The sequence below is a fragment of the Hibiscus syriacus genome, unplaced genomic scaffold (assembly GCF_006381635.1).
Source record: "Hibiscus syriacus cultivar Baekdansim isolate YM2019G1 unplaced genomic scaffold, ASM638163v2 tig00111983_pilon, whole genome shotgun sequence".
NCBI classification, from domain to species: domain Eukaryota; kingdom Viridiplantae; phylum Streptophyta; class Magnoliopsida; order Malvales; family Malvaceae; genus Hibiscus; species Hibiscus syriacus.
In genome coordinates, this window is record NW_024063228.1 from 764,121 (window position 1) to 787,681 (window position 23,561).

The window sequence follows — 23,561 nt, forward strand, 5'->3', positions numbered from 1 at the left end:
AGAATGTTGAAAACAATGGTATGCCAAAGCAAATATTAAGCAGTCACAAACAAAAAAGCATACCAACCTTTAAAGGGAAAAAGAACTCCAGCAACCCTCTTAGGATCTCAGGCACCACCAAATTTTTTCCCATATATTTTCTCCCAATCACAAGTATATACAATGACAGACACTACAACAGGTGACCTGCACACATACGAGTAACAAAAGTGAGACTTGAACAGATAAGTGGAAAAAGGAAATGAATCTAAGCGTAGCAAACCTGCAACTGCCAACTACAATGCTCTGCTTCATGGTGTCTGAACTTAGAAAACAAGTGCTGCTGCATGTGCCAGTATTTGTCCTAAACAGGTCTCTAACTAATATAGTATGTACAAATGAAATCAGGTGAACTAAAACAGCCGTTGGGGAACAATGACAACAAAATTTTACCAATCCAACTCAATCTACAATTGTCATCTCTCTATATACATAAAATTATTTCTTCAACTACACTTCTTTTTTAGTATAATTTATACAGCTTGGAGCAATCTTGTCCTGTATCTAAAATACCATCTCGAGAAGGAAATTAAATCTTGTTCCATGTCAGAAAGCAGTTCAAGCTTGTGAAAAAATGTACTGAAAATCCCAGATTTGTCTTGTATAGCACACATGTACAGTGAGAAAAGCACTTGCAAGCTTGGAAGTGTTCAGATCAAAACAGGAAAAACTGGTCAACCTCTCCTTTTTGTCAGATCTAGATCTTCATAGCCAAGGATAAACCATCAAAACGAAATTTCCTCCCAGTACACAACCGTCCTTACCGACCAGATTTTTTCCTTAATGGCTAATAGCTTCCATTGCCACTCGTATCGAATGTAGCACTCCCTCTACATCTTGGAAGCTAAAGTCAAGAGCTTTCTTCACTGAAGACATAGCCTCCCCGCTTTTAGCCCCTTCCAACCTTGAACTGGCAGCCGCAAGAGTAGCTCGTGATTTCCTTGAAGCTTCCATTGCATGAATTACATCCTGTGCCTGCAAATCATTACATTTGATTTTAGTTAAGTCTCTAAACCTAGGTACCACAATAAAGAGCACGAGATAACATGAAATATTACAGTAAGAAAGAGATGATGATGATAATAACAATAATAATAATTTATCTAAAAAGGAAAGAGAGAATATATACTTGATGGGAAGAACCACAAAAGTCTGTGTTTAAATGTCTAAAGCTGCTAGGACACGTGCAATTTTGAACATACTGTAACCAGAAGCCTTTAAGTCAAAGCATAAAGCTTCTAGGCATTAAGACAAAAAGAAACATAGTTTTACGGATAAAGGTGTATATTAGCTTTGTTGGTTTTGGGGGGGTTGGGGGGGGGAGAATGTGTTGGAGAATGCTTTCCCTCCTATGCTATGTAAATATACATGAATTAGACTTTCAAAATTATGTACAAGAAAAGTTACAGGGAGGGAGGGAAGGATGTGTTGAAGAATGCTTTCCCTCCAATGCTATGTAAAAATACATGAATTACTTTCAAATTTATGTACAAGGAAAGTTACAGGGAGGAAATGAAGGATGTGTTGAAGAATGCTTTCCCTCCTATGCTATGTAAAAATACATGAATTACTTTCAAAATTATGTACAAGGAAAGTTACACTTACAAAATTCAGCAACCGAACAAAGATAGGACGGTTTTGAGCAGAAATAACAAGACTTCCGGCAATCTGGGAAGCGTTAACACCTTTTGGACAAGCAGCCTTGTCTGCTGATGTTGGTTGGTAATTATCAACATCAGAAGCAGGAGACTCACCTGATATGAAACCACCACCAATGTCAAGAAAAGAGCTTAAACTAAACTCAGTTTGTCCAAATAAATGGGGTATTGACTAACATTAGTCATAAAGAATCTCAAGTCTACAAAGAAAAAGAAAATGTTGATTAAAAAGCTGTGGCCTGCGGGACACCGATGAGTACGCAAACTAGAAAATATCTATTTGAATGCATGCATACCAACAAGGCCAATCTACATTTTGCAAAACCTAGTAAAAGTTGTTGCACGGCAAATGCAAACTAGAACACTGCTGATTTACAGGCTCAAGTCCTCCACCTAAAGCAGAAGAATAAATATGGATGTTAATGTGAATGAAAGGAAACCCAAAACAACATGAATAACAGACAGGCACTCCTGAAGATTCTCACATTTCAAGATGCCAAAACAAGTTCACAGTAACTAAAAGTAACCTAACCATCCATGCAGTACATTTAGTATCATCGATGCTTCTAACATGCAACCATCTTATGTGCAAGGGTCTTTTCACAAATAAAGCAACCAGAGATGATAGACTGTTGTGCCCGATCACCGAGTGGTAGAAGGACCAGTAAAAAAATAATTTAATTTTATATGCTACACAAACTAAAAAGACAGGTTTCAGCCACTATGACGATTGTTCCTTAAATTACCAGGAGGAACCATTTGTAAAGCTGCTTGCAACTCATGCCGATCTCTACTTGCATTGGCATGACAGGAATAGATAACTCTCATATAAGCCACTTCCATACACTTGTAGGCCAAAGAAGCAGCAGCCATTTCCTTCAATCTCACATATTCATGGGCACAAAACCTGAATATTAATCGGTAAACAAATAAAAATAAAATCAGGTACCAGAAAAAAAAATGAAACCATCCCAAATAAAATGCAATAACAGAAGATTTCCATGTTACAGGAATTTTTTCAACTAATACAAGATCAAGCTCCAAGATATAACTTAGGATTACAAAAGCAAGATAACACTGACTAGAGCACCAAATAATATTTTACTTACTCGCAGAGTTTTGCAGTGCTACTATAAATTTCCCCATGTTTGGTATTCTCATTGTTGCAAGATTCTAGAAGAGAAGCACTATGAAGAAACTTCAGTGCTGCCTGGAAGTAAAGTGCTGTGCTCTCCGCATTTGATCCAGAATTCTGAGGGGATGTTAAAAGTTAAAAAAAATGCTAGAGGCTAGGGCAAAGGGAAAAACTACAACAAAAAGTTCAAGAAAACAAGGAAAAACCTTCATACGATCAGCCAGGTGCTTTAAATCTTTAGCCTCCTTCAAAGCATTGGTAGCTGCCTGACTTGAGGAATCCTTTCTCATTAGACTTGGGGCACCAACATCCCTGATAAGTCCACCTGCTGTAGTATGTCTTGAATTATTTTGCTGACTCCCACTTTGACGATCAGCCTTCTTTATTTGTTTCTGTACCTTGAGTGCATCATGAGCTTGAGATCCACCAGCTCCATTTCCCTTTTGGGACCCAGAAAGGGCATTGGGAGGACGAGTTGGCATCTCATTTTGTGTTCCTCCAGAGGGTGGTAGTGATAGTGACTTCCTTCTCTTAGAAGCAATTTCTGCATGATTAGAGTTTTTTGAGTGAAACCTCTTTGTATATTCTTCATCTTGACCTCCAGTGGCAACCAGTTTAGCATCTGACTGACCATTTGATTGATTCTCTCTTTTACCAATCTGGCCAGACAATTTTCCCAAAGGTTCTTTATTTTCAACAAATCTTTTCTCAATTTCATCAGACTTCAGTCCAGGCCATTGACCGTGAAGACCCTTTGCCTGACTCTTATCCCTTGTCCGTGAAGACCCTTTGTCTGACTTTCTTGGATGAGAGACATGGACAGTGCCATGGTTTTCCTTCAGATTTTCATCATCCTGGTGTTCATTTATTGCCATTGATTTACCAGAAAATTGGGCCTCTTGGCCTAAATAATCATCAGCGTCATTCATGAACTGCCTTTTTCCAGTATCAGGGGAAGGTTTAATTGTTGCCTTAGCTTTACTACTACCTAATTGATCACCATCCTTATCCTGACTATCAAGTAGGGGCTCAAGGGACCCATGTCGAGCTGCAGCTGAAGTATTTTCCTTCCTTACTGTCCCTGACTTGTCATTCCTACCATTATCTTCACCATCTGAAGATCTTCTTGGACTATCTGAAGCAAACAGGTCAGTATCACAGTGCTCATCTTTCCCTGCAACATTCCTTGTCAATGGAGGTTTATCGAGACTAGGAATTCTCATAGGAGATGAGGAAACTGATTCTACTGATGAGCCTTTTGTTTCATGGAAGCCAGGTTTTGATTTATGTGAACAAGAAACCTTAGATGAGCTTGAGGTAGCTGCTAAAGAAGGTTGGGCAGATCCAGAATCCCTTTTCAATGAATCTGTACCATCTAAGCTCTGTTGAGAAAGAGAACTAGCAAGATCTTGCCCACTTAGATGCTTCTGTTTATGTTTACTTTTTTTCTCTAGCTTCCCACTGCTTTTAGTAGTAGAAGAATCCTTCCCTCCAGATTTGAATACCCTGGCCTTATTTTCCCTCCTGTTTTCGTTCTCACTGAACTCTTCCTTCACAAAAATGCTATGAACCTGGAGGGGATTACTCTCGCATTCATCATCTTTCCTCTTTCTTGAAACTTCCACACCATCACAATTCGTCGGATCCAATGGACCATCAGTTAAGGAAACCTGAACTTTATCCTTTAGTTTTTTGCCAGAGACCTGTTGCCCGTCCTTATCAGACTTTGAATCCTTATAAGAAAATTGTTGACTCTGTTTAGGCTGATCCTTTCCCACTGACGTGCTAAGCCCACCCTTGACAGCATGGTCAAACATCCAATCTTCGTCAGCAAGATGCAAAGTTTCATCCTTAGTTTTCTTGGAGGCCCTTAAAGAATCTTGATCAGTGATCCTTTTGCCTTTCATCTTTAAAGTTTTGGTATCACCTATTTGCATGTTTAAGTACAACAAGTATCAGCTTGAAAAGAAGTTTAAGTACAATATCACCTTAAAAAGAATACATCCATCACAACCGTATTCCAACAATTTATGTTTCTTCTTCTGATTATTTTTGTGTTTCTCAACAGGTAAATCACATTTAATTAGAGGCATTAGAGCTCGCTCACCAACAACAGGAGATAGAGTCACATCAGTCAGGCTTCCAGATTGGACTGATGACTGCATGTTCTTCATAGAAATTGACCCATCTTTATCAGCTGCATTTGATATTTCCTTTAAAACATGTTTCTTCCTTCCAACAGGGGGTACAGAATATGAACCAAGACTTGGTTGGTGTTGGTCAGCTTTCAGGGCATCTGATGAGGCTGATATAGACATGATATTGACAGGATTACTTTGCAGATTAGTTTGACTCTCTACTTCAGGAACATGATACAATGCAAAAACAGCTTTTGTAGTTACTTCCTCCTCAACACTGCAGCGATTCATTGCAGGCCTAAACATTTTAAGGACAAACAGTTTTGAAGATTTTAGCGAGGAAGAAGAGATATCTTGCCATAATTCATCACAAAGGCCAACTATCAACATCTGTGGTCTCATGTTCAATCTAACAAAGTTTTTACCACCACTAATAACATTCATAAAAAATTTAGAAGGGGTGATGATAAAGAACTTACAACCAGTTAAGCATGCTGCACAACCACTTCTCAGGTAAGTCAGATGGGTTTATGTTTATTGGGAGAAGACGCCACTTTTGGCATTTATCACAACAAACCCAATTTTCTTTTATCAATACAGGAGCAGCAGTTGCAAGGGAAACTCCAGAAACATGCACATTAGCAGAGTTAGAATGTGCATCCATAGTTGCTCTGGGGCACAATTCAGTTGCAAATACACCCTCAGTTTCCTTACCACTTAGTCTATCACCAAGTCCATTGTTAATGGTTGATGTGCTTTTTTCAATCTTATTGGCTATCTTCAGCCGATCTTCAGAAAGAATTTCCAAAGCATTTGTTTGGTTCTCTTCCCATTCTGATTCTAGGATATCTCCAATCACATCTCTATACATATCTTCAGCCTTTTGAAATGACCTCTCAATTTTTTTGCTCCCTGTTTCCTTTTTGTTAGTATAATTGCTCATGTGAACAGTCTGCTTATTATTCGGCAACAAAGACGAATCCACCCTCAAGCTTTCTTTTGCTCCCTCTGCATCTAGACCGCCATTACTCTGACTACCTTTCAATTTTCTTTTTCCACCAGACAAGGCATGCTCCTTTGCAGAAGGCAACTTCATATTGTCTTGCTCATGCGATGTCACTCTCTGGATGATCTTCTGATTGGGAGGATCTACTACCACTTCACTTTCTACAGCTTTGCAACCTTTGAGGGTATTAGAGTCAGATTTGACAGAATAATAAGTTTTTTCTGCTTTATTATACCCACTTTTTTTCACACAACCTGAAATATCACCCAAAGGACTTGTCTTTTGTTCCTCCAAAACCTTTCGAGCTGAACCATCCCTTGGACTCTCCACGCCAATCTCTTGGGAAAATCTTGGCTCCACCAACTCCTCAGCAAGATCATTGATATCTACTTCCTTCTTTGACACAGCATCATTGTCATTCCTCATGTCCCTGTTATTGCTATTCTTCCTTTCTGCAGGAAAATCTTTTTTCCCCACCGACATTGTTTTCTTGACTCCCAACAATATTCCATCACCCTTTCCAGAATCAGAACTATTTTCTTTTGGAACTTTTTCCTTTACAATCAAGTTAAGTAGATGATCCGGGAGAGGTGATAGTAGTGCCTCACCAGCTAGTGGGAAGGAAGTCATAAACTGCTCAAAATATTCAGGAAAAAATATATATATTCAGATCATTTTAGGTACATCAAATGCAAGAAGATACGAGAAAAAAACATTATATTCACGAGACAATTAACAAAATAGTAGATGGAAGATTTACTCGAAGAATACTGGTTGGAGATTCAAACAATGGCCCTTGAGTCTCTTGATACATCCCCTCACTTCCTGAAGGGCTCTCGTCTAAGGAGGAAGATGGTGAGACATCAAGGCCAAGACCACTGTAGATTGCAGCATTCTTTTTTGTCGACAAGTTGTCTGACCCCACTTTGATTCGCACCTTCAATATTTTCTGGTCTGGCATATTGGTAGCTTTCTTGTTTGCAGGTTCACAACTAGAGGCAAGCTCATCAGCATCACCAGGTGTTATGCTGACCTCTAGTTCAATTGAATCATTTGCAGACGATGCCTTCAAAGCAGGAAGGGTTCCAAAATTTATAGGTGGTGGTCCAGCATTCTGTGACTGTGAACCACTTGCCCAATACGTCGAGTTATGATGGACATCCTGTATAATAAAACCAAGATAGAAAGATTCCTCACTCACATGAAGTAAACTATACTTCATGGGTGGAGGGATAAGAAAAATGGAGAAAAACTCTTACCTCCAATGTCATGGTTTCTGGAGATCTGGATGCATTGGAGCCCTGACTTGGTGTACTCTTTGGATGAGGCCAACTAGGAGAACGTGTATAAGTCGGTAAGAATGATCCATAACCACCAAACTTTGCCCCTGTGACAATGTCAAAAAACCCAAAATCATCAATTTAGATTAATAAACTCCACTTTATGGTGAATCTTGACCTCATAAAAACCATGATTCTCTTGTTGTTTTGACTTACCCAGATTCTCTGCAGAAACTCCACCTTCGAAATCTTTTTGAAGATGTCCCAAAACATGTTGAATTTTCTCATCCTTCAAACACATCACAGTAACCACATATCACTAAATAGTAACAAAACAAATGGAAGGAACTTAGAAGAAGCATCAGACAAGTGATAAAACATAAAGTACTACATTGTAGAGTTATTGGCTAATCCTCTAGAAGCACTAGTAACGCACAGTAACTCCATATGCTAATGAATGTGCTTGAATCTTACTCTTCCTACTTCCAATTACAATATCCCCAGCATAACAGTCAAGAGTACCAAATAATACTTCAAAGATTAGAATGAAAAACTAAAATACCAGTAGTCCAGTTCATATCTTATATTTCTAAAAGCAACACAATTAAGCAGTAAAGGCGTTTAAATCTAAGTTGCAATATCCAACATTGCAATTAATCAGCATAACAATCTTAAACTTCGAAAATAAAACCCAACTAAAAAAAGTCAACACGGTATAATTTAAAGGAAAGCTAAGCTAAGCTAATCAGTTTAAGGGGCGGGAAAGAGCCAAATGTTCTTACTATGTAAGCGAGAGAAGATAAATCAGCTTCGGGGTCAGTGGATGCATCATAATCATCGTTATTGTTATTATAGGAGCAAGCCTCTCCTTCCTCAGGCTCAGCCTCTTCCATTTTTTCCTCACCAAACTCTAACCCTAGCTCCTTCCTCGCATCGTTACTGCCTAACGAAATCGTTCAACGACAAAAATTCGAATAAAAAGATAAATCTCACCCCAAATTACCAAGCTCTCAAACGTAATTTTCTTTTATTCCAAGCCCACAGGTCTTTCCCAACCATAATCCACGACACCTTAAATCCCACCAAAGGGACGGTTTTGCCCTAATTTCGACCAAAAACCAAAACTCGATCACGAACCCGAACACCTAACCGCAACTTCAAAACGGTTTAATTTTCGAAAAGGGTGGCGATTCGAACACAAGGATCTCTCGGGAATTTTATTGTTGTTTTAGGGTTTATGCGTTGGGATTCTTTGTTTTGTTGTATTTGGATGCGATCTCATTAGCTGGGATTTGATAGCACAGGGAAAGAGAAAGGGGGAGAAAGAGAGGGACCTCTGGTATTGGGTGTACGCAGCAGCCGCTTTTTTATTTTATTTATTTACTTCTTTGTGATTTATTTTTTCTTATTATATTTGTGAAGTTTATGAAAAATACATTTGCATAAAATCAAAAAAATAATATAATGTAATAGATAGAAATACATTTATTTAATATTTATATAAAATATATATGTTCTAAAATATCACTATTGCATCTTTATTGTTATAATCTCATTCTATTTAAAAGTTCTTTTATCGATTTTCAAAAAAAAATTAGGTGTGTTTTCGTTTTAGAAATTAAGAGTTGCTTTTATTTTTATTCTCGTAAATTTAAAAAAAAATTAAAATTGTGTTTAATTCAAAAAACAAAATTGAATTACTAAAAATAAAAAAAATGAAAAACAGGCGAAAATTATTAATTAAAAAAATAAATAACTTTCATTATTTGTATTACGAAATATATCATAAAATATTTAAATTATAGTTCATATTTAATAATTAAAGTTCATATATAAAGTTATAAACTGACAAACTAAATAAATAATTATATGTTATTTATAAACCATTTTTAAAATTATAAAAAATCAAACTTTCATTTAATTTTATGCTAACTTTGCTTTTAAAATTATTTCAGAAATTGATTTTGAAACACTTTTAATTTTTTTTTTATAGATATCGAATATTTAACACTAGCTCAAGTTATAGGCGATGTCATACTTTCTTGATAGGATTAAATTAGTGAATTTTAAAATATTAAAATAAAATATTATTATTATTTTGACTTATAATTATATATATTAAAAATTAAAATAAAATTATGATTTTCTAGGTCAATGTTTAAAATTTATTATTCTTAGATTTTGAAAGAGATTAAAGTGTAAATGTTACCATTTAAATGTTTAAAATTTCACGAATGCATATAATTATAAATTTATTTATTTATTACATTTTTATTATGAAAAATATATATTGTTCATATTTTTTATGATAAATTACCGTCCCCATTTAAAAAACATGTTTTACCGTTTTTTAATATATATTTTTTTTTTGGTAATCACAAAGTCCGACTTTTCATGGGTATTGTTTGTATAAAAGTGAAAAAGGAGAATGTGAGGAATTTAAGTTGAAAAGGGATGTCCCTGTCATCCAAACACAGCACATCATGAAATTAGTGGAAGACATTAAGATAAAGACTAGTTTGAATTGTCGTATCCCATCGCCCAATTCCATGCTTACACGACACAACCATGTGTACAACTGTCTTCTTAAAATGTTTTAAATGAGAAGCATGGGAACTGAAAGCGGTAACAATAAAAGGCTGTTTGTTTATTTTAAAATGATTAAGTAATTTAAATGTTAAATAGTTTAGAGGTTCTGTATGAATTAATTTTGAATGTGACATGTTGTTTGATAATGGCTCTGAATCTTTCAGAATGTACTTCTGTGCTGAATCATTCAACACTGTGTTTTTGAATCAGTCAGCACTGAATCATTTAGAGGTTCGAAACAAACGCGCTGAATGGTGTCATTAAGAGTCAAACAAACAGATTCAGAATAATTAAGCGCTGAATGATTCAGATGCTCTGTATGAATTAACTCTGAATATGACATGTTGTTTGATAATGGCTCTGAATCATTCAGAATGTACTTTGATATTGAATCATTCAGCACTGTTTTGTTGAATCATTCAGCACTGAATCATTCAGAAGTGCGAAACAAACACGCTGAATGTTGAACGATTTAGTATTCAACGCTAAATGATTCTATTCAAAGTCAAACAAACAGCCCCTAAGAACTTAGGGCAAGGGATATAAAATATGATAGTTTATATATAGAGATGTAAATATTTTTTTTTATCTCTTACGTCTCGTGGATATAATTTTCAAAAAAAAATTAAATGTTTTTTTATCTTTTTTAACCGCATAGAAAGTCATCAAGATTTATAGTTTATTTCATATAGGTAAAATGATTTCGATAATCGTACGGTTGAAACCCAATTTCAATTATATGCAATGAAAAAAGTTTTTTTATTAAAACTTTATCTAAACTGAAATTAATTGAATATTTGATATTTTACGTCATTATTTTTGTACTTAGTCGTTTAACAATATGTACGAATAGTTCGATAGTATTAAATATAAATAAAAAAAGAGTAAAGAGTAAAATAAAATAGTCATGAGTTTGAGAATTCTTTTATATTTCTATAAAGTATATATTGAGCTTTAGTTCTCAAGTTCATTCATGATTGTACTTGATACTAAATAGGATTTTTATAATATTTTTAAATAGATTTTTTTTAAATTTATAATTTCATAGTAGTGCAAAGGGCAATCTTACTTAAAAATCGTCATAAAAATCAAATATCCTTAATCTAAAATCAGTTCTCTATTATTTCCTAAACTAACACCCATTATGACATAATAGAACGAAGGCGCATTTTCGAGGTGCCTTCGCATGGATTCTGTTGACTAGGTGCCACGGTGGGGAATACGCGTTCCAAGGGTGCCTTCCGATGGTTTTGTTGAACCAGTGACACGGTGACAAAGACATGTTGCAAGGGGTCTACCTTCACAAGGAAAAGATGCTACGTCGGAAGGCGCATTTCCTTCTCGTCCATATTTCCCATCCAAACACCCTCTTCCTCCTCCCATATAAACCCCTTTCACCCCGTTCCCTTCATATTCTCACCAAAATTTATTCTCTCTCTAATATAATTCGAATATATATATTATTTGAGCTAATTCTTTCTTAATAGTTGATAATTAATTTTTTAATTAATATATTATAAAAAGTATTTTTAAATATTTTTATTAAATATTTTATTGTAAAAAATATTATATTTTATTAAATATAATATTTTATTAAACGTGTTTAATAATTTTATTTTATTATTTTTAAATATTATATTTTATTTTATTTTAATATTTTTAAATATATTTTAATTTTATTAATGATTATATTATATTATATTGTTTTTATATAATTATAATATATTTATTTTTTAATAATTATTTGTGATACTTACTTTTTTTTACATTTATAATAGAAAGCGAGATGTTGTTGCAATTGGATGCTAACCATATCTCAATACATTTTGTCGGTTTGAACCCTGAATTGTATAAAACCATTTTAAATTGGGGCAAAAGCGTGTGCCCCCAAACGTGCCATTGGAAGACGCATCCCCTACAACACGCTTTTCACCCACATCAGTTGAATCCTTGGAAGAATCACCTCCTGAAACGCGTATTCGCTCCACACGGTCAGAAATGGTGTTAGATCGATAAATAATGGGTAATGAGTGTTATATTTTTTAAGTAAAATTGCCTGGATATATATATCTTCAATACTTTTATTTTTTTCTCTCCAAATTTTAAATAAATATTGACATATACCTTGGGAAGGGCATGGATGTTTGGGTTTGGCCAACTCGACCCGACCCAAAAAATATATAATCCCTATCGAACTGAATCCGACCTGATTTTGTGAGATAAAATTCGAATTCGATCTGACCCGACCTTAAATAATAAAAAATGTTTTTTATTCAATAAAAATATTAATTTAATTGAAAAAAATAATATAGAGAGAGGTATTATTATAATTATTTATAAATATATAAGGTAAAATTATTTTTTTCCGGGTCAGGTCGGGTTGGGTATTTTTCAACTTAAACTCGAATCTGACCCAACCCGACCCAAACATAACCTAAAAAACGACTTGACCGACCCGAACCAGATTTAAAAAAAATCGACCCGGTCGGGTTGGAACCCGTCGGGTTCGGGTCCCATGCCCATCCCTACATATACCTCCAAAATGTCTAAATGACTTAATTCCAATTTTTTGAAATCTCTATATAATTTTTTTAAAAACGTAAATCATAAACTTATGTTTTTAGTAGTTTTTTCTTTAACTAAAAGTTCAAAGAGTGTAAGAATTTTTCTAACATCTGTTTTCTGATTTATAATATGGGTTTTCCATATATCATTTATAAAAGTATTTGAATTTCAAGGTTATTATCGAAAACAAAGGGAGAACCAGTGTCCTTTTTCTTAATGAATAATTACATCATTAGTCTCTTATCCTTATTATAAAAACCAAAAACTTCTATTTGACCCAATTAAGCCCAAAAATTCATATCCTTTCAAGCTTAAACTTGGCTCAATTAATTTCCGAATTCAAATTAATTTATTTAATAATGATTTAAATCAATGTTTGAATATTAATTAAAAATTCTAGGTTGTTATAAAATCTAACTCAATTATCCTTTCTAATTTACTAATTATTATCATATTTTATTAACTTTATTATACAATTTACAAAATATATAGAAGTCATATCTATTAAACTATTATTTTTTTTACTAATAAATGTAATACTATCTTCATTTTTAGAGTTAATATGCATAATATAATTATAATTTTTACCTTTATACAAATTTTCTGATCTTCTATAAATTTTATCTTTTGTACATAAAGTTTTATGTTGTGTATGTATTTTACTTGCTTTATAATAAAAAGACCTATTGTCATACACACACAAAAATTACTCAGATAAAAGTAAAGTAGAATAATAAATATGTGTTTTAAAATTAAGAAAAATACTAAAATAAAAGATAATGAATATTATGATATTTATTACTCCAAAATTAAAACACTGGTAATACTGATATCAATTACAAAAAAAGAGAAAAAAAAGGATGCAGCATATAAATAGGATAATTTCTAGAGAAAATATGAGGATAAAAGAATATATATATTACAATCAATTTAAATAATTATGAATTGGAGAGGAAATCCATGCCTTCCTTGGTTACTATTTAACACAAGTAAATTAAAATCGATTCAATTTTACATTTGAATAAATTGATTTTTGATCAGTTCGATTTTTTTTTTGTAGAATTCATAAATTTAGGTAATCAGTTTTGTAAATTAATTATCAGTTGAATTAAGGGTGAGTGTTCGATCGAATCAAGTTGAGTAAAAATTTTTGAGTTATTTGAGTTGACGAGTCATATTTTATAATTCAAAGCTATTTTTTTTTTTGAAGTCGAGTTGAATTTATAAAATTTGAATTTAATTGTTCAAGTTTCTGTTTAAATTTAGTTATAAAAAATAATATAATGATATAATTTGATTTCAACTTAAATAATTTTATATAATCATATACAATACATGTATATTTCTTTATATATATATATATATATATATATATATATATATATATATATATATAATTGAGAGACTCGGCTCAAACTTGAACATTAAACCTTTTAATTATTAAAAAATTTAAGTTATTCAAGTTATATTTTGTAACTTGACTTGAATTTAAAATTTTCTCGAGTCGAGTAAAATTTATAAAATTACGAGTCGGGTCGAAGAGATAGATTTCTCGATTCGAGTTTTGTTCACCTCTAATTTGAACTAAGAATTGGAATTTGATATATCACTTTTAAATATTTTATAAATGATGTTAGGAGATAACAATCATGTTTAAATATTTTTTTTAAAAACTAAAGCAAATAAATATATAACATATATCACTGTTTTAACATTTTTGAAAAAAATATTTTTGTTAGCAACATTATATGAAATAATAATTTTGGATTAAAATCTGGTTGTTTCACTTGAACAAAGTACAAGGCTATACAGGTAATTTCAGTTCCAGACAAGTGTCGATTGCTCGTTTTACTCTTGTGTATGTCTAAACCCGGGTTTTGAACAATTCCGCGGAAAAGTAAACAATTTCCCAGATGGTTTTTTATTATGTGGGTAAAGGATCCGATAGACACAACAAAACAACAGGAAGGAAAGTGAAATAGTATAGGTGGAATTACAATTTTGTGTCCCTATATCATAATAAATTAAAATTTAATTTTTTATTTTAATTAGACGTTATTTAGTTATTTGCTCTTATAATTTCATTTATTCAATCCAAAATATATCTTCAGTTAACTATTTCTGCTAAAATATAAAAATTTAGTTGAAGAAAAATAATTTTTCAAAAAGTACATCAAAATTTTAATTAAGTTAATTAATAATATTATAAAGTTAACAAATCAAATTATATCGAACTAATGTGTAAAGACTAAACAGAAAAATTAAGTATAATAGAGGGACTGAAAACAAAGTCTGACCTACAATATAGTACACATATATAGACTTGAAAGGATATTTATTTTATTTCAGATGCTTACTATTGTAATAACTAACCATATGTACCAGTCATTCATTACAAGACCAAATTAAATTCAAACATTAAGATTTTAAAGTGTTTGGAATATATATTTTTAGGTATATGAGTTTCATAGTTTTTCTTAAATTAGTACATGAACTTATTTTAATCTCAAATTGATATACGATCTTAAAAAATTAATCAAATTAATAAATGTCTTGACTTGATATCTTACAATCAATCAAGTTACTGATGCGTTGCAAATCCGTTAAAATGATATTATTAAGTGACACATATCACGTTTTGATTTGTTATTAAAATATAATATCAACACTAATTATTAAATGTTTGAAGTTTTTTCAAGTTTATATATTGATTTGAGAATTATTTATAAATCTAAGTACCAATTTCTTAAAAAATAGTCAAGTTCATATACTTATTTATGTCCATTTGTTTATTAAATTAAATTATCAATTATTAATGTCACCAAACATTAAAGAATGAAAAAATAAGCGAAACTAAAAAAAGGCCCCAAACCTTAGGGGTATTCAAATAACCGAATTAATTCGGTTAACCGACAGAATCGAATTAGTTCGGTTAATTCGGTTCGGTTACCGAATTAGTTCGATCGGTTAACGGTTAAGAAAATTTTTAGAATTCGGTTAATGGTTAATTTGGTTCGAATTCGGTTAATTAACCGAATTAACCGAAATTAAATTTTAAATATATTATATATAACATATGAGCTCAACCCAAATAATTTAAAACCCAATTAATAATTTAAGATCCAATAACTTTTAAACTTAAATCAATATTAATTAATTAAAAAAGTATATAAATTTTTTATTTTATAATTATATATTATTTAAATTAATTGTAAACTGTTTTTTAATTAAAAAATATTAAATATATTATATATAAAATATGGGCTAAGCCCAAACTATTTAAAACCCAATTAATAATTTAAGATCAAATAACTTTTAAACTTAAATCAATATTAATTAATTAAAAAATTTATCTAAATTTTTATTTTATAATTATATATTATTTAAATTAATTATAAACTTTTTTTGAATTAAAAATATTTAATTTTTATATAAATTAGAAAATTTTTAAAAAAATTCGATTAATTCGAAATTAACCGAATTAACCGAAATTTATTTGGTTCAGTTAATATGTTCGGAAAAAATTCGATTCAATTAACAGTTAAAAAACAAAAAATTTGATTAATTCAATTATGATTAATTCGATTCGGTCGGCTACCGTTTTAACCGAATGAACACCCTACCAAACCCAGACGTACGGTATTGGGGAGTAAGGGAGAGAACGTAGAGAGATAACAGAAGTCAAAAGCTCAAATACAGGGAAATCAAATAATCTCTACCTCTCTTCTTCCTCCTTGGTGTTTGTCAGCTTATTTCCACCATCGATCGACCTCTCTCCGTCCATTCTAGAACCTTCCGTTGTTCTCTGTTGAGCCTCCATTTTTTATTTTTACTTTTTTTCTCTGTAGTTGGTAAGGTAGAAGTTACAGAACCCGCCCCGCCCCACCCCACCCCGGAACGAAAAAACAGAATCCGTTTCCGATGGAATTGTACGGTCGAAACCCGATACGGAATGGGTCGCAATCGGTTCACCAGCCCTAATGGAGCCCCACGGGTCCCGGAACTGGCTTGGAAGGTATTTTCCGGTTTTCTACCCGCATTGTTACGATATCACATTGGTAAAACTTATTTTTGTATGGGGATTTAGGGGTTTTACCATATGGAGAGTGAATTAGGTGTTTTATTAGTATTTTTTTGGTTTAATGCAGAATCGATGTGGCAATTGTCGTTGAGAGGTTCTGAATCGTACCCGGAACGACCTGGGGTACCTGACTGTGTTTACTACATGCGAACCGGTCTATGCGGGTACGGTAGTAGGTGCCGGTACAATCACCCTCGCAACCGTGCTGCTGTAAGTAAAATCCTTTTATCATTTGCTTCTGTAAATGTGGGTTTCCTTTTTGTTCTTTATTGACTTCGGTTGCACTGTCTGGTTCTTTACATTCGATTGATATTGGTTAATGGAAATAGAATGAAGAGTATTTATTGATGTTACAGATGAGGTGTAACTAAGTGAGTTTATTTTTAACAATTTCATATTGATTATAAAAGTACAAAATGCACTAGGAATAAGGAACTTATCACAGTAGTAGTGGATAAATGAAGCAATTTTCCGCAGTTATTAGAATTTGTCCCTTATAACTCATAGGGATATTGATAGAGATAGTATTTCTAATGGGATATTTCTCTCAAAATAGAAACTGACCACTTCAGTTTACAAGTTATGATTGACATGCTCTTTTCCGGATTTAAACAAATTGCCTCCAACATAATACATATGCCTGTGTGTTTCTTCATTATCTTCTCTAAAACCGGTAATACAAGTAGACCTTCTCTTGTATAATTCTTAATGATCTGTTAGATGTCTGGAATGATTTTTTTCCTCTTGTACTTCGATTTAAGCCTCTTGTCAGAGTTTAGTTGCTCATATTTATTTGGTTGTGATGTCATTTAGGTTGAGGCTGCTGTAAGAGCTACAGGGGAGTACCCTGAACGACCCGGGGAACCCGCATGCCAGGTAAAAGAAAAAAAATATTTATGGAAAAATGCAAAATCTTTGTTAATGAATCAATCAACCCCTTTGCTAATTAGTGCTGCAAAGACCTTTTCTTTATTTTTTCCCTAACTTGTGCTTTTGTGGTTATTGCAGTTTTATTTAAAAACTGGGACTTGTAAATTTGGTGCATCCTGTAAGTTTCACCATCCAAAACATTTAGGTGGATCTTTTAGCCACGTTCCACTTAATATATATGGATATCCATTACGACCGGTTTGGATGATCTCTTCTCATTTTTTCTTTATCAATTTGTATGTATCTATCTGAGTATTCTTAAAAACTTCCAGAACCATTTTGATGTGCATTTATTATCAGGACGAGGAAGAGTGCTCCTACTATTTGAAAATGGGGCAGTGCAAATTTGGTGTTACTTGTAAATTCCATCATCCTCAGCAAGCTGGCACATCAATGCCAGCATCTGCACCTCAATTTTATCAGTCGGTGCAGTCTCCTTCGGGTCCTATGCCTGAACAATATGGGGGAGCATCCACCAGTGTGAGAGTGGCAAGGCCTCCACTAATGCCTGGTTCATATGTTCAAGGGGCTTATGGTCCTGTGCTTTTTTCCCCTGGAGTGGTTCCTATTCCGGGTTGGAGTCATTATTCGGTAGGATGATCAGCATTGTTGCATTACAATAATGCCCAAGTATATGGCATTCCTGAAGCTGTTTTTGACTTTGTGCAGGCACCCATAAGCCCAGCACTCTCTCCTGGTGCGCAACCTGCTGTTGGAGCAACTTCACTCTATGGACCAACGCAACTATCTTCTTCGACACCCTCACTTGCAGGACCCTATCCTTCCTCTTCCTCTTCTACTGATCCTTCAAGCAGTAACCAGAAGGAACAAACATTCCCAGAGAGACCCGGTGAACCTGAATGCCAATACTATTTGAGAATCGGTGATTGTAGATTTCGATCATCTTGTAGGTATCATCACCCCAAAGACAGGGTTGTTCCACGAACAAATTGTGCCCTAAATTCAATGGGACTTCCTTTACGTCCGGTACGTGAACACTTTTAATCTCTTTATCTTGTGTTTTATGCTCAAGATGACATTTTGTTAGAATGCTGTCACTTAGGCTTTTCTTTTATACGGATCTCAACTTCAAAATCTTGCTTTATTAAAGTAAGTTTGGTTAGATTAATATATTGTAAATACCTCTGGAATTGACTTCGAGTGACTGCCCTAGAAGTCTGCGATTACTATGGAGTTCAAAGTTTTGTTCCTTGGATAGGAAAGAAAGGAAGTGAAGCCTTTTGTCCTTTGCTTTCACTTTTAATCAATGCTCAAGTGTAAGATTGAGAAGCCTTCAGCCTCCAATAATGGTTATAATTAATAGATTTGAGATTTCTTCATTCACGTTTAACACTTTTATTGTTTACATCTGCAAATAATCTACTGTTGAAGGGTTTTTGCTGGCCTTTAGAAATCAGGAATCTAATTATTGCTTACTAGATGACTTAGGTTTGTCAAAGTTTCATAATTAATTTTGGATAAATAGAAGTATTCTTTGAGGAAAATGTGTGAGGGTTATAGCTTGTCATATGATGGAGCACTTTGGTTGAGGCTTTTGAAACCTTTTAATGTTCTTGTGGCCAAAAGATAGATCATCTGAAAACTGCTACAATTTCATGGTAGGGAGTAGCATGCCTTTTTGTAGCTGCTAGGAGGTTTATTAAATTACGCAATCTAGCTCCACCAAAGTTTCTTATGCCTTATATGAGGGCATAATCAAGGTTTTTTATTCTTATTTAATATTTTCAGTATGTTTTTGGTTAGAAAAAACTTGTGTTCGATTTAATAGCCACCCTTAACTTTATATAATGAGGTCCTTATTTGCACCCATCCTAATTCAGTGGTGGAATTGATAGGCCTCTGTCTCAGTCACTCTTACCAACTTGGCCTGATTGAGAAACAGCATACATTTATATGAGGTGTATGTGTTTAGTCTGTTTTTAATCCCTCTTTCTCCTTTACATCATTTGTCTTACTGTGAATTTGGTTAGGAGAGGATCTAGTATATACTAGGCGATCAAATCTGTATAGAAAATCCTATGAAAATCTATAATGGAGTTATCACGACTCTTCAACTTATCAGATATTTTATTAGTAACATACTTATCAGATATGTTATTAGTAACATGGATCTTTCACTTTTTTCCTGATAATATCTGTTATCCATTGAAAATGTTTTATATTTTGCTGCAAAATATTCTTGTCTCTTCTCGAATTGTTGTATTTTCCAGATATTATACTTTCCGAATAACATGCATACTTCAAGTTGTAGTGTTTTTCTAAATCAACCTTTGCAAGTTCTCACTCTGGTTATCATGTTCCCCTAATTTCAGATAGACTATTACCGTAGTGATCACTGATCATATATCATGTCTAGTCCATTGCAGCTACTCGATCTTATGGAATTTTCAATTTTGCTATTTTTCATTCCTTGTTTATAACAGGAAGATAGGTGTAGTCTTAAAGGTCGGTTAGATAATAATTTCTTCATGGTTTCCTTCACCTTACCTAGTCTTAAAGGTAAACAGGGTGATTTGATTCTTTCTTGTAAATAGGGTGTGCAGCCTTGTTCATTCTACTTACAGAATGGGCACTGCAAGTTTGGGTACACATGCAAATTCGATCACCCTGTGGGAACAATAAGATTTAGTCCATCGGCATCATCTCTCATTGATATGCCCGTTGCTCCTTATCAAGTTGGGTCTTTACTGGCTACATTGGCACCTTCTTCCTCTTCTGATTTACATCCAGAGCTTATTCCAGGGCCTTAAAAGGATTCTTATTTGAGCAGAATTCCTTCTTCTGCTGGCACATCTACTAGTTCGGTTGGCTTGATTTTTTCGCAGACAGGATCTGTTCCCCTTTCCGATTTGCAGCTTTCAAATCAGAGTTCTGTTCCTCTAAGCAGTAGCAGAAGCACAAGACAGGGTGGTGAGGTTCATCGCACAAATTGATGTAAAATGCTAGAGCCATTCTTCATTATCTGGCAGATATGGTTTGAGTTTTTTTTCTGTTAATAGATCTGGGTACATTATAGTCAACTGTGCAAAGTTACATTTACCAGGTGCAAGGCCTTATCAACCAATCTGCATTACCTCAGAATAGAACTGATTGTATTTATTTATGCCTAGCTTTGTCTTTTTTATTACCATCAATATTATCTGTAATAAGCTGTTGTAGCAGCAGCGTATGAAGTTGTATCCCTTTCTTCCAAATAATCACAACATAAAGCCTGTGACTATCCTTTGAGCTTGATGTTTTGTGTACTCCATTTGCCAATGAACGCATCACCTGGATTGTTCTCCATGCAGGTGTCGGTATTACTGCTTTTGTTTGAGGGTGTAGGTGGGAAAAACTTTGAAAGGATTGATGAAGACAATTCATTGCAACTTATGTTCTAGACTCGAGGACAAAGTACTATCTACGTGGGGTCGACTTATTTATAAACAAATATTTAAGGGGTAATTTTGCCCTTGTAGTTGTCTTAAATTAGTAATGTTGTATCTTGTTTTTAATTGTATTAATTTAGTCTTTGAACTCTTCGTTAATATTGTTCTTTGACTGATATAAATCGTGTTATGGTGTGGATGTAATGGTTTATAGTATTGATGTGACACGATGTGAAATGATAACATGATATAGGAGTTTAATTGATTTTTATAAAAAAAATGAGGATGCATTTATTAATGATTAAAATGTCTTGATAAAAAAATATAAGTTCATAAATTATAAAATAAATATATTTGAAGTCGAAATTTGTAAACCCCAAAATACTTTTGAAGTGCTAAAGGGGACAATTAGGGATGGGTTGGGTTGGGTCGGGTTTTTGGTCCACCCGACCCGAAAACAAGAGAGCCTCCACCCGAGACCCGACCCGATCAAAACAAGGTTTCACCCGACCCAACCCGACCCAAATATATGATATAGAAATTCGAACCGACTCGAAATAAAAAAAAAATATTTTTATTCAATAAAAACAGTGACTTAATTGAAAAAAATTATATATAGAGGGGTATTATTATAATTATCCCTAAAAATATAGGGTAAAATTATATATATTTTTTGGGTTGGGTCGGGTCGGATTTTTTTACCCTAAACCCGAACCCGACCCGATCCTAAATTTTTTTTTAAAAAAAATCCGACCCGATCGGGTCGGAAACCGTCGGGTCGGGTTTAAATGTCCATCCCTAGGGACAATAACATAAATCAAATAGGTGAAATTAAATAGTCAATCATTGGATTTCACCGGATTCAATGGATATGGCACGCATTACATTCTTTGTATATATACTCGAAGCTTATATCATTATATTGAACAAATCACTATTAAATTTTGAACATGCGCAACCATCACTTTTTAAGTGTTTCCCTGTTGTGATGACAAAGCCTTGTTTCCTGCTTTGCTTTAAAGTGATCGTCCCTTTTTCTTATATGTAATGGAGTAAGGGAAGGTAAGATAGTAAGCTGCCCCCAACACTAGGTTGAGAGCAACTTTCGTAGGAGACCTCCAAATTATGAAATGCCCTCCATTGAACTCGATCCCACGATCTCAAGGTTAAGAACCTCAAGGTTGAAAGTCCTGCTTTGCTTTAACTTATGCCAAAATGGCCATAACCCCCATGTTTTACTTGCATGAAAACAACAGTATAGTTTCCCTTATATCCATAACTACTGCTGTTTTTTTTTTTAAATCCTACACCAAAAAGGCATAGCTTTTACAAAATATATACTTGCAATGCATCTTGGACGGTCAAATCTTCGGACAAGAGGATAGAAATGTCAAGAATCGAACTCAAAACCGTGTTAAGTGAAAATTTTAATATCAAACTATTTCCCACTCTTTTATATTCTTAATTGCTTCCTTCTTATAAGAAAATGGCTTCAAAGTAGGCGAGGATGTGAATAAATGGAGCTGAAGAGCAGTTCTTAATGAACAAACCCACGTGCAAGAAGACACTTGGACAATCGATGGTTCAATGATTTGAAAGTAACCCCTTTGATTCGAGCATGGCAAAGACCAGTAAGTGCAGAACAGGTTAAAAATGTTCAATTTCATAAATGATTATAGTAAGTCATAATTAGGCATATACATACACCCCCAGATGATCAACAACCTTTTATTTGCAGCAAGTTACTATGATAATATCATAGGGTGGTGGGCTCACATGTTTTCCTGTAACTATAATTGTAGCCACCAACTTTGCTTTGCTTATCCACCTTCTGTACTAATGATTCAAAGCTGCTTTCCCCTCTTCACCTGTGTTTTATTTGAAAAGAAAATGAAAAAGAGGGGCAAAAGAAAATTCCCTTTTGGCTTTTGGTATCAATGTCCAGCTCTGGGCTCTGCCCTTCCATTTTCTTGGCTGATACAGGTTTGTATTTTGATGTCAAAAGATTTTCAACCCCACCGTGGTCTAGAAAATCAACCCTTAATAAATGGGACATTCTTAAAAAAAAAAACTCAAACCCGAACCCGAACATATTAAAATTTTTTTGTTAAGCTGTTTTTTTTCTGGTGTAGCTGCTCAAGGTCATAATGCATGGTTCAAACATTTAAAAATCTAGAGGTGTGCTATAAAGAAATGGGATTTTAAAAGAAAGAAAAGTAAAAAGTTAAGATGTCTTTTGTCACAAGAGACCTATAAGTTGCTCATGATGTGCCTACCTAAGAGAGAATATAAACAATAAATGAAAATCAAACCTTAAATTCCCCCAAAAGCCAATAATCCTAATGGGATTTGAGTAGTCATGCACATAACACAAAGGAGGACAACATAAAGATGTTATCAAGCCTAACCAAGAAAAAAATGACATTTCATTATCACTCTCTATCGAGTCAAGTAGTAAAGAGTTCGATTTTTTTAATAAAATTCTTAGCTTGAATATTATAAATAAAAAATTGCCAGAATAATTTTATCTTATTTAGAGATCCATACTTTTTTCACTGTGGAAAACATTAATTTAAGGTTATATATATATCTGCAAAATTTAAAGTAGTTTTGAGTGATGTAATATGGACAGAGGAGAGTAGTGGGTAGTTCTGCGGTGCGGCCCCTAAAAAACGGTTAATATATGGTGTGATCGGTTAAACAAGTGATCGGTTAAAATTTAGACCGGTTATGTTATATTATTTAACCGAA

At 33.6% G+C, this 23,561-nt stretch overlaps 2 protein-coding genes across 4 annotated transcripts; one reads left to right on the plus strand and one right to left on the minus strand.

Moving 5' to 3' along the window:
* Positions 1-441: 441 nt before the first annotated feature.
* Positions 442-8,573, minus strand: LOC120173783 (cysteine-tryptophan domain-containing zinc finger protein 7-like). 3 transcript variants are annotated; one of them, XM_039180859.1, is made up of 12 exons: positions 8,039-8,573; positions 7,473-7,545; positions 7,305-7,363; positions 7,236-7,271; positions 6,737-7,096; positions 5,450-6,609; positions 4,940-5,268; positions 3,039-4,759; positions 2,807-2,949; positions 2,444-2,604; positions 1,645-1,793; positions 442-1,014 (listed from the first exon to the last, which is right to left on the minus strand). In XM_039180859.1, exons 1-12 carry the CDS (start codon positions 8,147-8,149, stop codon positions 820-822), a joined length of 4,497 nt encoding a protein of 1,498 aa, XP_039036790.1. In that variant the 5' UTR covers positions 8,150-8,573; the 3' UTR covers positions 442-819. The 3 variants fall into 3 exon arrangements, with proteins under 3 accessions (XP_039036790.1, XP_039036789.1, XP_039036788.1); XM_039180858.1 differs by having other exon boundaries at positions 7,236-7,363; XM_039180857.1 differs by having other exon boundaries at positions 6,737-7,138; positions 7,236-7,363.
* A 7,985-nt stretch (positions 8,574-16,558) lies between these two features.
* Positions 16,559-20,314, plus strand: LOC120173631 (zinc finger CCCH domain-containing protein 32-like). Its single transcript, XM_039180728.1, has 6 exons — positions 16,559-16,701; positions 17,305-17,367; positions 17,500-17,619; positions 17,722-18,012; positions 18,091-18,408; positions 19,977-20,314. The coding sequence occupies exons 1-6, from the start codon at positions 16,564-16,566 to the stop codon at positions 20,190-20,192; spliced, it is 1,146 nt and encodes a 381-aa protein (XP_039036659.1). The 5' UTR covers positions 16,559-16,563; the 3' UTR covers positions 20,193-20,314.
* Positions 20,315-23,561: the final 3,247 nt, after the last annotated feature.